This window comes from Crinia signifera, chromosome 1 (genome assembly GCF_055691185.1).
Source record: "Crinia signifera chromosome 1, ASM5569118v1, whole genome shotgun sequence".
Classification (NCBI taxonomy): Eukaryota; Metazoa; Chordata; class Amphibia; order Anura; family Myobatrachidae; genus Crinia; species Crinia signifera.
In genome coordinates, this window is record NC_139217.1 from 140,667,107 (window position 1) to 140,684,479 (window position 17,373).

At 45.8% G+C, this 17,373-nt stretch overlaps 1 protein-coding gene across 1 annotated transcript in view; it reads right to left on the reverse strand.

Annotated features, from left to right (window-relative positions):
* The window catches only part of FGF2 (fibroblast growth factor 2), a 79,423-nt gene extending 73,673 nt beyond the window's left edge, over positions 1-5,750 (reverse strand). The window contains exon 1 of the mRNA XM_083174346.1: positions 4,961-5,750. Within this exon, the coding sequence (XP_083030472.1) occupies positions 4,961-5,138 (178 nt within the window). The 5' untranslated portion in view covers positions 5,139-5,750. The remainder of the gene's footprint in view (positions 1-4,960) is intronic.
* Between the last annotated feature and the right edge of the window lie 11,623 nt (positions 5,751-17,373).

A 17,373-nucleotide genomic window follows, 5' to 3' on the forward strand; every position in this document is an offset into this window, starting at 1 on the left:
GCCAATACGCTGCAGTGGAGCAGCTCACCATCAAAATGAACCTGGGTGCTACCAGATGTGTATCTAAAATGACAGTTCAGTGTATCCTGCTGTGTATGGGGTTCCAGAGCAACCAATGCTAACTCATACCCCTTTCACATTGTCAAAATATCCTGGGTCGGACCTGGGTTGGTGACATGTTGACCCCGATGTGAACGCACCACACTGAATAACCCGGGTTGACCGACCCGGGAATATTGGAACTCGGTTGCGTTCTCTGATGAGTCACATTTTCTGCTTCAGGGAAGGGATGGACATTGGCGTGCCAGACAAGAAACATTGGAGAACATACACTCATATGTGCCGACTGTCTTCCCTGGTGCAGAGGGGATCATCCAGCAAGATAATGCAACATGTCACACAATAAGAAATGTCCAATAGTTGTTGGAATAGAAAGACAGAGACTTCCAAATACTTTCCTGGCCCCCTGATTCCATGGACTTAAACCCAATTGTGTATCAGTGGTACCAATTGGATCATTGCGTTTATTCTATGGATCCTCCACCTCGCACCCTGCAGCTGCTGTGGGATAAACTACAGTCAGCAATCATGGCTCCAGATACCGTGCAAAACTACCAGCACCTTAGCGAGTCACTTCCGGATGTCTAACTGCTGTCTGTGCTGCAAATGGTGGTTACTCTGGCTAATAGCTTGTGGTCATAAGAAGTGACTCGACTGTGTGTAATGAGAGGTAGGATAAAGTCATTGGTAGACATTGTCTCAATTGTTGTGACATTCTACAATTTCAAGCCTTTTAAAAGGCTCTAAAACTTGTGGCTATGTTTCAGACTCACATGCAAAGAGAGGGAGCGAAGCTAAACGCCCTCATACACTATTCCGATTTGGGCCCATTTTATCCAATTCCAATGGATTGGGGCGAGTAATCGGGAAAAACGGATGTGCAGGACCGAGCTCAGACTCCGATACCCTCCCAATAGTGAAGAATGGCATCTTATGCGATACATTGCATGTGAAAAGACAGTATGAGTAGTATTGCATGCGATCCTGCCACCAGGTAAGGTAAGGGGGATAGGATCGCCATACACTGCTGCAAGAAATACAAACCCTGCACAGTTATGGCCCATACACACAGCTCAAAAGCCGTACAATGTGTATGGCCTGGCGATAAGCGCTGAAGCATGGTCTTGCATCATTGCCAATGCTCATCTGTTGGTATTATCAGATGAGTGGACCGCTTTCCATAGCGTCCTGCTCCACCCATAGTGAAAATCACTGGGCCAGACGAAAATCATACACGCTAGGCAAAAACACCCAGTGTGTATGCACCTTTCAGGCCATGGTGTTAATCAAACCCATGACCTCAGTGCTGCAAGGCAGTAATGCTAGCCATTACACTGTCCATGCTTCCCATTTATCAGCTTCACTGCTAATATTTAATAATATATTCTGATTATAATGATGCCAGTTCAATGTATTGTAAGAATATAACATATGTTCCTAAACTAAAGTAATCATAACAGTGACAGTCCATGTATTAAGGATAATGCTAGATAATGCTAGAGCGGTAACCAGTGTCTAGGCCAGGCATGTCCAACGTTGGCCCTCCAGATGTTGTGAAACTACACATCCCAGCATGCTTTGCCACAGTTTTGCTATTAGAGAATGCTAAAACTATTGCAAAGCCTCCTGGGATGCCTAGTTTCACAACATCTGGTGGGCCAACGTTGGACATGCCTGGCTAGGCCAACAGCTAATACAGTAGGTCAACAATGTCAAAACGTCGACACAAGCAAAGGGCTATTTTGTTTCCCATTTATTGGGCTTTTTCCTGCTTTCTGATCCAAATGGTCTTTGATTAGGAACGGTAAATGTACTGGAATGTACTGTATCGCATTCCTGAAGTGATGCTTAGTACATCCCGCCCAATGCCTGTGGGAAAGGTAGCAATGTCATTTTCATAAAAATGTACAGAGGAGGATTGAGACTGCATAAGGGGGAAGACTCCATAGGCACATAACAGCCAATGCCATCTGAAGATGTTGATACCCAATTGGGTGAAGAACCCAAAAAGGCCCAGCTGCAGGCTCTCCCTCTCTCTCTCTCTCTCAACCAAACTAAAGAATCATCTATATATTTATATCTAGTGTCCGTGAGTCTCCGAAACACTGGCAACTGCTGGCAGAGAGTAAAACTACATCTCTTTCTCAGACATGCACAAACACAGAGGCTTAGACAAGCTGTCAAAGCTTTTGCTTCGAGTGGGCTTACTAGTGTAATGAATGAAATACTAACTACCCTGATGTCCCATTACTTTCATGCGTTATTTAACACACGAATGAAGTTCGAAGAGAGTGCACCTGTTGATGCCCTTGACATGCTGCATACTATATATATATATATATATATATATATATATATATATATATATATATATATATATATACTCGTTTGCACGGATTCAATAATATTCTCAGAGCCGGCCCTAGGCATAGGCAAACTAGGCAACTGCCTAGGGCATTTGGAATGCCTAGGGGCAGCAGCAGCTTCTGCTGATTAAAATGATATGCAGCATGCCTATATTCTGTGTGTGAGTGAGGCTATATCTGCATATGAAATAGTGTATATGGAAATCACTGTAACATAGCATACCGTATGCAGGTACAGCCACAGTCGCACACAGAATATATTCATGCCACATATCATTTTAATCATCAGAAGCTCCTTGTGTGTCCTAGTCACATAACAATGCAAATAAGACAAAATTTCAGCAAAAAAGGCACCCAACGTTAGCAGAACTGGCCAGGAGCTGCATGGCCTATTGAGGCAAGATGTATGAGGAAACATCTGTATCCAAGCAGAGGCAGAGGTCACAGTGTTAGCGGCTGTGCGAGTGCTGTCTACGGGTGGGTTGGTTGTGCAATAGTGTTCGGCATATGTGTAAGAGGCATTATGTGTGTCATGTATAAATGCATTAATAATGTGCGACATATGTGTAACAGGCATTATGTGTGTCATGTGTATAAGGGCATTAATAATGTGCAACATATGTGTAATGGGCATTATGTGTGTCATGTGTATAAGGGCATTAATAATGTGCAACGGTACTTATGTAGTATCTGGGCTGCCGATTTTTTGATTGTATGCCTTAAGTTAAGGCATACAATCAGATGCGATGCGATGCGATATCGCATCGCATCGCATACGATGCGATGCGATGCGATGCGATGACCCGATTTTTCCATAGGATTCAATGTTAAAATGGACTGAGTCCATTTTAACATGGAATTCAATGGGAAAAAGGGGTCCTTTTCATACCCCTACTATCCAAGTGGGCATGGAGTTGGATATAAACCTGTGGCGAGCGTAGCGAGCCACCGAGCCCGAAGCGTGGCGAGCGAAGCGAGCCCCGCGAGGGGACGGTATTCTGTGTCCCCTCGCGGGGCTCGCTACGCTCGCCACGCTTCGGGCTCGGTGGCTCGCTACGCTCGCCACAGGTTTATATCCAACTCCATGCCCACTTGGATAGTAGGGGTATGAAAAGGACCCCTTTTCCCATTGAATTCCATGTTGAAATGGACTCAGTCCATTTTAACATTGAATCCTATGGAAAAATCGGGTCCATCGCATCGCATCGCATCGCATCGCATGCGATTTGGTCGGGTGCGATGCGATGCGATGGACCCGATTTCAAAATCGGCAGCCCAGTTACTACATAAGTACCTGTGCAACATATGTGTAAGGGGCATTATGTGTGTCATTATGTGTATGAAGGGTATTAATAAAGGTTGGCATAATGTGTAAGGGGCATTATGTTTATAAGGATATTAATACTGTGTTTCATGTGTAAGGGGCATTATTGGGTGGTATTATCAGGGGTGCCGAGAGAAAGGGGTAGGGGGTACAAATTACCCAGGCCAAAGTCTGATGGAAGGGCCCAGTGGGGGCCTCGGGCCCCCTCCCCTTAATTGACAGCAGCAGCAGTAGCTGCAGCTCTTCTCCTCTGCCTAGCACACGCTGCTTTGTGCTGGGTTGCAGTGTGGCCATGGAGGTGCTTAAAATACAATATTTTCTCAGGATTTTTTTCTAAGTGTATAATGTGAATAATGTGAGGAGTAATGTATATAAGGTAAAGTGGTATTACTGTGTGATGTAACGTGAATAAGGGACACCATCGCATGATATAATGTGAATAAAGTTGCAATACTGTGTGGCATAATTTGAATTGGGGGTATTATTGTGTGGCCATGCCCCTTCCCAGCAAGAACACTCCCCTGTTTGGGCTGCGCACCGAATGTGTGCACTGTTTCTATTTAAAATATTGCGGGTAGGCGCACCAAAATGATGACTGCTATGATGAGGGTTGATGGTGCTGGGAAAGGGGAGCAGGGTCAGAGGCAGAACTAGTGGGGGTGCTAGGGGGCACCAGCCAAATCTTGCCTAGGGCATCATTTAGACTAGGGCCGGCTCTGAATATTCTGCACCTCTACATGTTTATAGTTGATAGATGGATAACTAAATTACAATCTGCAGGTATGTATCGAATCTATCTATCTCTCTGTCTGTCTATCCAGCCATCTATGTATTCATCTATCCCCCTATAATTTTCATGTGCGACTGCATTCTGGCAGCTGGCCACAGTTAGGAGGCCGGTGACCTGACAGGCCATTCCACAGAGAGATGTGGTGAAGGTGTTTACAAATTTTTGTAGCCCCAGAGCTGGCACATTAACCCATTACATAAAGGACACAACATTACACATTACTATGCTTGTTTTATAAATTACTACTTGAACTATATGTGACCAGTTAGTTTCTGTAGCAGAGTGAAAGTGACATACTGTATACAGATTTTCCCTTCCTAGCAGCAACAATCATCTATCAGTCAGTCACCAGAACACAGTGTAGCACCCAGAACACAGTGTAGCACCCACAACACAGTGTAGCACCGAGAATATACTTACTGTGCGAATCACCTTTCTCCCGGGATCCATCCACTCTCCCATCCGCGTTGATCCTCAGGAAGAACCCCCCATTCTTACAGTACAGTCTCTTAGGGTCCTTAAAGTTCCCCGGGGGGAAGGGGCTGCTTCCTCCGTCATCTGGCCCTATTGGCAGGGTGGTGATGCTCCCTGCTGCCATGCCCCTTCTCCCTGGCACACTAGTGAGGGTGCAGCAGGTAGCAGCGGCTCCCAGTCCTCCAGTCACCGTCTCTCCCCAGTCAGGGCCTCCTCGCTGCTCATTCAATTACTGGCAGCTGGAAGTAGGGCCAACTTCTCCGTGTAAGCGCTGTCTATGCACGGCAGTATCACATGTGTCTGCTCAGCAGCCTCACTGCATGATGTATGAGCATAGGATGCTGTGGCCCCAACTCTGCTGCTGCCTCCTGCTATACTGCCAGTGCCTCATCCATGCTCCAGCCCATACTGATGTTACTTACAGATGGGAACAGCAGAGGTGACAGCCAGGGCTGGTGACACTGTGCTGGTGGCTGCTCCTCATCCTAAATCCCCAGGACTTCTTATTTATTTATATAGGTGAATCCCTCCTCCTCCCCTGCTTCTTCCTCCTCCTGGTAAGTTTAGGGCAACTAAAAGCAACAGTCTCTGTTGTGAGCAGCAGCCTCTGAACCAACGCATAATATTTTTCCAGCCCCTGAAGTGTAGGAAGCTAAATGAAAGCACTTTGCCAGGAATGGGCTATAAGAAGCAGTATAGTGTTCCTGGGTATTTTCTTAGACAGGCTCTGCCAGTCACTTCTCAGTACTCAGCTCCCTCCCCCCAGCACCGAATTACTGAGCAGGGCAATCAGGGAGGAGGAGGGAGAGAAGAGATGGGGGCTTGCGCTGCAGGAGCCTGATGCCAGATCTTTTATTATTCAGCTATAACGTTCTGCAGAGGAACAGCAGTCAGTCCTGACTCCTGAGACAGGGGAGCAGAACAATATGCTCTGCTCCAAGCTTTCCAGGCCTAGATGTATTAATACTGTGTTCTTGTCCATAAGGCATAATTCTATTCTATCAGCAAAGCCCAGATATAAGACTAATATTCATAAATGCTCTATTTATTATTAATAGTTTCATTATTGTTACAATCAAAGTAATAAGAACAAGACACAGCTGATTGCTGGCAGTGGCAGCTTATAAACTATGATTTCTTTCTAGCGTTTTCCCGCAGCTTCACTCGGATGGATGTCTGTTATTGCTCAGCAGAACTAACACGCACCAAATGTAAAGCATCTGCTTTTCCTTCATTGTTCTTGTATGTCATATCACATCAAGAAAATACATCATACTTGCCAGAGCTGGCCCTAGGCATAGGCAGACTAGGCAATTGCCTAGGGCGGCAGCCTATGCCTAGGGGCGGCACTGCAGCAGTTTATCAGGCGTTCTGGAAACTAAATTGTGACTTACAGACAGTTCGCCACCTGCTGGTCTGGCACTGGCTGCAGCCGCAGGCTCGCAGCTACTTGACTTCCGCCCGGCCAGTCAGCTGCGGCGCACCCCCACGTGACGCGGTTGGCTCAGTGTTCACACTTGTGCAGCCCATGCTCTCACTGACATATAAAATATTACTGACAGTTCCAGGGCGCAGGCAAGATTCTCTTTTCAACCCTGTAGGCTTGAAAAAGAAGCCTACAGGGTTTTGAAACGCGTTGGCGAGGAGGAAAGAGGGTGAACCACTGTGGACCTGATGCTGGGTGCAAGCTACCAGGGACGCCTCTTATATAACAACTCGCTCATTTGTCTACACTAGTGTTGTGGACCAACACACTCGGTGAGAGTCCATTGTACTTTACCCTTGACCTTTTATGATGTTATTTTATGAATAAAAAAACGGTATTACACCATACCAGTCTTTTTTCCATATGTGCTCACTGGATGTATCTATACCCACCTTGAAGCAGTGTACTTTATCAGTTTATCAAAGTGTATTACACTATTGTGCTTTTTTTTTTCTCTTTCTCTTTTTTGGGTAAATTGAGAACAAAAGAAAAGAGAATCTGGTACTTATGTATTATCTGGGCTCCCATGTTAAATGCACCCCATTTTTTCATACCCCTACTATCCAACTACGCATGGAGTTGATTTTATATAGTGTGGCGAGCGCAGCGAGCCACCGTGCCCGAAGCGTGGCGAGGGGACGCGGTCTCATAAGAAAAACGGGAGCCCAGATATTACATAAGTACCGAGAATCTTGCCTGCGCCCTGGAACTGTCAGTAATCTTTTTTATGTCTTAAATTCTTGTGTATGATTGGTGTGTTCAAATACTGTATACTGAATCAATTCCATAGGCAGCGGCAGGTGCAAGGGTTTACCTCATTCACTTTTGTCATGCTCTCACTGACACACTGTCCTGTGCCAGCCGCCACGGCACGTGCTGGGAAGAGGAGGCGGGACAGCAGTCGGCGGGCGCCATCATCACACAGCCCAGGACCCTGTGGCGAATTGTGAAGTTTGTAATTCAGGGTTGAGGTTGAGCAGCCAGCCAGTGCGACACCAGTGAGTGCAGTCTGTGACTGGTCTATAAGTAAAAAAGTGACACTCATAGAAGTTAGAACTCTGGTTTCCTGCAACTTCCCTTTTGTTTTCATGGCTCACTCATTTTAATATTCAGCTTAATTAACATTTCAGTCATTCAGTGATCATCATGAAAAGTTCATGATACATGATTTTGGCAACCCAATTTCAAATGGAAATATTACAGTAGCATGTGCAAAAAACATAAGCTACAAAAGATGGAGCCTTTTTTAATGAAAGTCACTTAGCTGATCAGTGATGATTATCTTTCATCTGCTAGGGGGCGCCAACAAAATCTTGCCTAGGGCATCAATTTGGATAAGACCAGATCTGATACTCGCCTAACTGACCCTCTCCATGAGGGAGAAAATGCTCTGTGCTGACTCCCTGGACTTCCCCGGTAATGTACGATTGCCGTCACCTGTAGTGAGCTAGGTCATTGATAAGATATACCAGTGGTCAGGGAACTCGGTCCTCATTACCCCACACAGTGCATGTTTTGCTGGTAACCCAGCAGGTGCACAGGTGTACTAATTACTCACAGACACATTTTATAAGGTCCGCAGGTGGAGTTAATTATATCACTTGTGAATCTGTGAGGAGACCTGCAAACATGCACTGCGTGGGGTAATGAGGACCGAGTGCCCTGACCACTGAGATATACTGTATCTGACACTGTTATAACTGCATCAGTGTCCACTGCTGCAACTGTCTTTTTCTATTTACCATGTCCTAATTTGCATTTTTACTGTAAATCACATTATTTCTTGTGTTCTTTTTCTCATCTATGTATTGTCAGGCGCTGCAGAACCCTTGTGGCGCCATATATATAAACCATAATAATAATAGAAATAATAATAATAAGAAAGGTGATGGCAATCATACATTACCCGGGAAGTCCAGGAACAGAGCATTTTCTCCCTCATGGAGAGGGTCAGGTAGGGAAGTATGAAATACAGGTACTTGTTTCCTAGCACGGCCACAACGATCATAATCGCGGGCATCGGGGGTAAAATCGGGGCCATCGCGGGCGATTTCCCCATAGAGAACAATGTTAAATGCCTCAATTTACCCGCGATGACCCCGATTTCCCATAGGAAACAATGTGAAATGGATCAATTTACCCAAATTATCATAGGGAACAATGGTAAATGGGCCAAAAACACCCCTGAACATTAAAATGTCCCCCCAAAAGTACTAAACGCCACCCCGCGATCAACGTGAACCCGAAGCGTGGCGAGCGCAGCGAGCCCGCGAGGGGCGGCGGTACGCGTCCTCCGACCTTTTCATAACCCCACTATCCACGTCGGCGTGGAGTTGAGAATAGAATAGTGTGGCGAGCGCAGCGAGCCACCGAGCCCGAAGCGTGGCGAGCGCATCGCGGGGACGCGGATACCTTCACAGTTATACGCGTCCCCTCGCGGGCTTCCCAGGTGTCCATGGCGACGCGGACACCTGTGAAGCCCGCGAAGGTAAATTGACCCATTTAACATTGTTTCCTATGGGAAATCGCGGTCATCGCGGGTAAAGTTACCCATTTAACATTGTTCCCTATGGGGAAATCGCGGCCATCGCGTGTGGACCATTTAAGTATTTTTAGCCGCACACGACGCGACCGATAGGGGGGCCCCACTATGTCACCGACGTTTTTTTTTTGGGGGGGGGGGATGGGGGGGACACTATGCCACCAATGTTTGTTTGTATGGGGTGAGGGGTTGCACTATGCCAACAATGTTTATTTGTTTGTGGTGAGGGGGGGGCTCTATGCCACCAACATTTCTTTATAAGGCCGCTAATAATGTTATTAATTATCAGCCTGGCGCCCACTGCTCTGGGGCGCCAGGGACAGTTTCGGGCTCCAGCCCTGGCCAGTGGCACCCTGGAGGTGGGGACCCATTTATTGGGTTGGTCCCCACTCCCTTTAGGGTCCTGACCCCGGTTGACCAGCCACAGAGGTAATGCTTTGGCTGTGGGACCTTATATAATAAGTGACCCTCGGCTGTGGAATTGCCCTGATGGCTGTTTGAGCCCAGTGCTGGTTTCCAAAATACGGGGGACCCCTACTCCTTTTGTCCACCGTATTTTGGGAACCAGGACCGGCCCAAGAGCCCGGTGCTGGTTTCTTGAATATAGGGGACCTTATTTCTTTTTTTCCTCTGGTATTTGAGAAACTCATAGAGCCCGACGCTGGTCAAGCTCGCGTGTGAAACCCCACAACATTTTTTTTACATTATTATTAATTTTTTTTGTCTATAGACAAATATGAAGACTTTTTTTATTCCCCTGAAGTTGCCTGAGAGATTTGAAATCTCTCATGCTGAATCTACCATTATGAATCTCTGGCACAATCTCTCTGTGTGTGGTTTCATTATCTGAGAGATTCAGTTTAAGTGAAATCTCTCATGCTGAATCTCCCGTTATGAATCTCTGGCACAAATCTCTCTGTGTGTAGGGCCCTTTATAGAAAGGTGGATATTCCACAGAAAGGGAGCAACACGTGAGTGGGAGGAAGAAACCAGTTGGCAGGAGGGGTGGCATGCATTAGCAGAGCGAAGAGGATGGGCAGGAGTCTAAAGGGATGTAAAGTCACAGATGTAAATACGAGTGGGTGAGGGCTTTGAAAGTGATTGTGAGAAGCTTGAATTGGGTTCTGAAAGGGAAGGGAAGGCAGTGAAAGCTAGCAGGAGAGGGGGATGGATGTAGTTAATCTACCCCTTAAATATCTTTGGGAGGTTAAGAAGATAGTTCCCAAATTTGTAAAATGCTTCAGTAAATGCCTGGTGGGGAAAAGTCCTCTTGTTCAAGAAACAGAATTCATTGGCATATATTCAATGCCGTGGGCGAGCGGTGACTGCAAGCAGGACTTTTTGCTCGCAGTCACCGCTCACCCTGTCAGTATTCAACTGACCCCCCTCATACGCAAATTCCCCCTCACTCCGTTTTTTGAGCAAGGGGGAATTTGCGTATGTGCCTCCAAAAGCTGCGAGAATCGAGGCTAATTACAGCGAGTTTGCTGCACTAGCCGCGGCTCTCGCAGTTTAGGGGAATCCTCGCCGTTCTGTGAACGTTGCATAGTGCGAGCGGCCGGCGCGGGGGTTAAACTGCGAGGATCACTGGTTTTCTGGGATCCTCGCAGTTTAACCCCCTCGCCGGCCGCTCGCACCGGCATTGAATACAGTCCAATATAGTGGCTGCAATGTGAGAAAAGCTAACTGGAAATTGGAGTAAATATTGAGTGTGAATGAGAGATGCTGATCCTGGGCAGAGTGGAGGGGTTAAGTTGGGAAAATATTTTGAAGAAGCTAGAGATGTATGTTTGTGAAGTTTAGTGGATAGCCCTGTATATTAGAAAGTATATTTTATTGGACTGGATAAAACACAGTATAGGAAATGAATATGGGAACTAACAGCAGAGGACACAAGTCAGAAGCATTGTGTGCACATAAATAAATGCAGATATTTACCAGTATTCACAGTTGGCTGCACTGCTCATGCATTATTGTACCCTATTAATAGTTATTCATATAGCACAGTATATGGAAATAGCTCTCATGAGTATTCTATTTATTTTTTATTTATTTATTAACAGTTTCTTATACAGCGCATACATATTCCGCAGCGCTTTACAGAGAATATTTGAACATGCACATCAGTTCCTGCCAGTGGAGCTTACAAGCTATATTCCCTACCACATGTACATGCACACACAGACATTCTAGGGTTAATTTATTGGGAGCCAATTAGCCTACCAGAATATTTTTGGATTGTGGGAGGAAACCGGAGTACCCGGAGAAAACCCACATTATTTGCACAAGCCCTATTCCTGGAGCAAGAGATATGCCCAATTCCGAGGGATCTCTGTATACTCTGCATACTTTCACTGCAAAGATAGTTCAGTACGATTGTTGTGGTTCCAAAGCACTAAAGTCAATTATTTGCAATATCATAAACTACAGGTATCATCCATTGCATACACGTGCACACAGACAGCACTGTCCCAAGCCTCAAAACAGAACGCTCAGACCTTTAGAGCCATCAGGCATCAAGGCATCAGGCATCAAGAAACCCCTATGCTGTATTAACTTGGCGAGGGCACCCAGGTGAATGCATTATCATTGTGGAGTGCCAAACCAATTCAGCCCTATTTAATGATGACCCCCCCCCCCCCATATGACACATAGCCAGTGTCCAAAACATTTTAGAGTCATCCTACTGTCTGCCCTCCTATAAGCATGTACTGTCCCTGCCCCTGCACTCTCCCCTGTCAGCCTCTTCTCCAGTCTTACCTACAGTAAGTTTCCTTAACAGCCTGATCAGTGACAGCACGGTGGAGGGGGGGCTGATCGCAGGGCAGGCAACAAAAATTTTAGGGCCCCATTCACTGACACCTCTTGGGGTTCCAGACCCTTTGAAGCACTATCAACCCCCCCCATCCCCCAATGTTCTAACATAAGCTGGTTGCGCACTGTGCCCATGGCGGCCTTACGAGGTTCTGGGGGAGCAGGTGCCATGTGCTGCTGTGGCTGGGCACAGTGGGCACAGTGGGCAGAGGCAGAGCTGGTTCCACCTTGTTCCAACCTAATTTACCCCCCGTCACCAACACCCACACTGGCCCATTACAGCACTCACTTTCCCCTTCACTGTCCACCACTTGTCATCCCCTCCCTTTCAAAGTCCACCTCACAGCAGTTCCCTTTACTCAACTATCCACTTCCCTGGCCCCTTCTAGCAAGCACTGCACAGCACCCCCACCGGAACCACACACACACTCTGACCCCCCCCCCCCCCACACACACACACACACACATACACACACTCTGCCCTTCCAGGACTCACCCCTCCCTTCAATGCTCACAGTACCTCCAAATTCACTCTCCAACCCACCTTCACTTACCACATCCTCTGCGCCTGCCTTCAGCAGCTGGCTATGAGCAGCAGTGTGGACCTGAGCGTGCAGGGGGCTGAGCGGGGGAGACGAAGGTGAGCAGCTAAGCTGGGCTTGGGACTGGCTTTGGGGCCCCTCAGATGGGATGCAGTTAAGATCCCGGCGGTCGGGATCCCGGCGTTCAGAATCCCGACGCCGGAATCCCGACCGCCGAAATGCCGACACTTTCTCCCTCCTGGGGTGTCCACGACACCCCTGGAGGGAGAATAAAATAGCGTGCCGAGCGTAGCGAGGCACCGGGCCCGCTGCGTGGCGAGCGCAGCGAGCCCGCAAGGGGGGGCGATCCACGTCCCCCCCTTGTCGGCATTTCGGCTGTCGGGATTCCGGCGTCGGGATTCTGAACGCTGGGATCCCGACCGCCGGGATTCAATACTGAATCCCCTCAGATTGTGGAGGCTTGGGATGGCTGTCCCCTTTTAATGCCCCCTGTTGCTGGCCTTGCTGATCGTGCGGGAGATGGGCAGTACAGCTTGGCTGTCAGGAGGCGCTGTGTGCCTGGCGGCCGGGTTGTGCAGGAGATGGACAGTAGAGATCGGCTGTCGGGCTTTACCAGCAGTACTACATGACAGCCTCCTGACTAGCTGCTGCTACTCCCTCTGGTCAGCACGGAGTTACACGGGACCACCAGAGTATGCCACTGTCAGCCCCCCCCCTGTCAGTGGCAAACGCAGGATTTTCAGAAGGGGGTTTCCAGAGGGGCGGAGCAAAGCACGGAGATGGACACTTAGGTGACCCAGTACATGCCGGGTCAGTTAAAGTATTATAGATAGACCAAATGTATATAAATAATAATAATAATAACACACACACACATATATATATATATATATATATATATATATATATAGAGAGACGGTGGTATGGCACTCGTGGCCAATAATAAATAGAAGAAGGAGCCAAATAGATAACAACGTTTCAATTTTTATCAATTTTCATCAGGTTATAAGTACAACAGTGCAAAAAAAGTACCTTTATAGAAGGAGACACCGGTAGAAGTGAAGCTGATACGCTCGTGCAAAAAGAGGGGGAAGCCGCCCAATGGCGCAAAAAGATTGCGTCATAATTACGGACGGCAACTAACGGTTGCCAAGGGGATACAAAAAGAGGCGTCGCTCCGGGTATTAAGGAAAAATAAGGAAATGAATTACTGAAAATTCTATACAGAAAGCCAGAGAGTCTCAACTTCACTTAGTTGCGGTATTTGTACAAATCATCATACACAAATCAAAAGTCAGCGGTACAATTGATATATAAAAAAAAGAAAAAGAAAAAGAAGTATAAAAAACGACATAAGCAAACACCAAGCATCTGAGGACACAGCCTGTCGACATAATTTTAATGAATCAATAACTATATCATTTTGAAAGATTTAACTAAATAGATAAATACATGCGCAATATAAGACAGAGCTGTGGATCCGTGGTATAGATGCTTCAGAAATACTTGTGTGCAAGTCGACATAAAAAGAGAGGACATCGTCATAGTTTCAACGATATGAGCTGAAAAAAAACAGATAAATGTATTAATAAAAATGCATACAGTCATCTGAACACAGAAAAAGACATATGCTCATTTAAACCTCTTGGTACTAGCGTGTCAAGGCGGTGAATCCACCTGGCCTCACAGCGCAACAGTTGTAATCCACGGTTGCCACCTCTTAGATTGGGAACAATGCAATCAATCATGCGATAACGCAAGCTACTCAAGGTATGTTTTTTATCAACAAAATGTCTAGCAACAGGATGGTCGCTAGTGCCCGATGCTAGAGCTTGTCGGATGGTACACCGATGCATTGCCATCCTTTCTTTAAATTTCCTTTCAGTTTTTCCTATATAGGAAAGGCTACATGGACAAATAAGTTGATACACCGTGAAGGTGGAGTTACATGTGAAGTGGTACCGTATTTTGAATTCTTTACCAGAGTGGGGATGGTTAAAAGTATCTCCCGTAAGTAAAAATTGACAGGTAGTGCAGGGGCATCTGAAGCAGCCATGGCGGATATTACTCAACCAGGATAGACTGATTGGATCTGGATTAAATGATGTGTTGGTTTTAACCAACAGGTCTTTAAGACTGCGGCCTTTTGTATAACAGGACATAATGCGATGGTCAGTAAATGGTAGGGATTTATCACTAGAGACAATCGGCCAGTTAGATTTAACCAGTTTAGCGGTAGATACCGAAGTGGTATTATAGCGATTGACAAATGGCAGGACCTTGGCGTCAGAGTCTGTTTTATCTTTAGGTTTTAATAAAGTTGCTCGGTCAATTTGTAGGACCTTGGATTTACAATCCAACAGATCCTGTTTGTTATAGCCACGATCAATAAATTTGTCTACCACCGTGTCAAGTTGGACTGCACAGTTAGCCTGGTCATTGTTAATGCGGTGGTATCGCAACATTTGCGAATAAGGTAAAGAATTGATTAAACTGCGTGGGTGGCAGCTAGTGGGACCTAAAACAGTATTACGGTCGGTCGGTTTGACATACACACTAGACGATACCGTTCCATTCTTGAGAGAAACCTCCACATCTAAAAAATGTACAGCAGTTCTAGAGATTTCAAACGTAAATTTGATTACATTGTCACTTATATTATGTGCATTGATATGATTACTCAGTATAGACTCATCTCCCTGCCAGATAGCAAAGAGATCGTCTATATATCTTTTGAAAACCAAGAAATGTTCAGAAAAAAGGTTGTTAGATAAAAAAATGTCAAACTCAGCGGAAAACATAAATATATTTGCGTAGGATGGAGCGACCGAACTGCCCATTGCGCAGCCGCGCGTCTGCAAATAAAATTTGTTATTGTACAAGAAAAAATTGTTATGCAAAATCAAATCCATCAAAGAAACTAAAAATTCAATTTTCAAAGGGTTAAAGTCACTGTACGTAACCAAAAACTTTTTCAAGGCTACCAAGCCCAACGAGTGTGGTATAGACGTGTAAAGATTAACTACGTCAATAGTTACCAAGCAGCAGTTTTCATCCAGGTTCTTAAATCGTTGCAGGTTCTGAAGAAAGGCTGTGGTGTCCAGAAGGTATGTCGGTTGCTCCTTAATCAATGGCTGCAGTATATCATCCAAGTATGTAGCAATGGGTTGCATTAATGAGCCACAGGCAGACACGATCGGACGACCAGGGGGAGGGAGAATTCCCTTATGAATTTTGGGTAACGTGTAAAAACACGGGACGATTGGAAATTTGGGGCTGAGGACATCACGGATATCTTCATTAATAATTTTAGCATCCACTCCCATCTGAAGTGTGTTAGCAAGTGTATTTTTACACTGTGGGGTGGGATTGCTGGAAAGTTCACGATAAGTGGATGTATCGGAGAGTTGACGCATAATTTCTTGGTGATAATCAGAGGCATCTTGAAGCACGATGGCGCCGCCTTTGTCGGCTTGACGTATAATAAGATTATTATTTTTACTCAACGTGGTAAGTGCATTCCTCTCAGCTGGTGTTAAGTTTGGATGGATAGATGCTGCTTGCTGGATAATCGAGGGGAGCCCGTTGTCAATCATCCTAGAGAACGATTTAATACTTGCACTAGAAGTGTTTGGTTCAAAGTTAGATACCGGGCCAAATTTCTTAATCGCTGCCGGGAGTATAGGTTTACTGAAAGCCGGTTTAGGTTGGGAGGCAAAAAATTCTTTCAATTTTATTTTTCTTATGAGTTCGTGTTTTTCTATGCGCCACTGGAGATCATCAAAGCCCACCGTGGGGACAAATGACAGTCCGTGATTTAATAATTTAGTTTCGCTATTGGATAAATCATAAGAAGAAAGATTAAAAATTAAGCTTTCTTGTTCGTTGGTGGTCGGCCGGGACGGCCTCCTCCTCTTCCACTGTTTGCCACGTCTGGTACAACGCCTTTGTTGCTTAGGCTTGCTCTGCCGCGACCACGTCGCGCTGCGCCCCCTAAAGGGATGTCACCTTGAGAGTTATAGTCACGGTCACTATTGGAGCTGGCGTTCTCTTGTGATGACTCAGTGTCAAACTGATTTTTCGGTTTGCGATGTTGACGTTTTTGGCGTCGGAAGAAGGGTCTTTTGTTGTCTTCTCCCGGATTGCCCGCAAGCCAGCGGTAGACAGTATGTCTGTCGTAGTCACCCTGGACTTTAACTAATTTTTCTTTTTTATATAAAATCAGTTCTCTTTTATAGGAGGCCACTTGAGTTTTTAGACGATCCAGCCAATCAGTATCCTGTTCCGCGGTTAAGTTCGGCAGGTGTATTAATTCAAAGTTGGCGATTTTTTCTTTAATTATAACTAATTCTTTGGCGGCTTGATCAATGACGAGGATCATTAGGTCGTAAGAACATTTGTTTAATGTTCCTACCCATTTCTTGCAAAACTGGGGGTCGTAGCGTCCTAATGTTGGACAATTTCTAACACGAAACCCGCGAGGGATTAGTTTGGTTTTGTAGTAGTCACTCAATGAGAGCACATGCAGGTGATAGTCAATCTCCTTCTTTTTTAAACGTAGGAGATCACGGTATATTATGTCTGGTGTTAAAGTATCCTCTTCATCATTAATACCTTTTTGTGATACGATGGCATTAATTTCTGCGTCTGAAAATGTATGGATAGTCCCAATAGGAAATTGAAATTGCCCAATGGAGTTTTCATCAGTCATTTGTACCTCGAGCAGCTGGTAAGTGTAGAGCTCTGTACAAGATGAGTACTGGCAATGTCCAGGAGCGAAGTATTTTGTAATCCTGCACCGTTTGTGCAAAAATAGAAGAAGAGTCTAAAAACAAGTGGTCCCAGGATCCTGCAGCAGGATTGAAGGGGATCAGCAAAGCAGTTTCACCGATGAAGCCAAAATTGAGCAGTGGTAGGGTGCCTGAACAGGTAAGCTCCTGTGGCTCAGGAGCAAATCTATGTAGAGCAGCTGTGG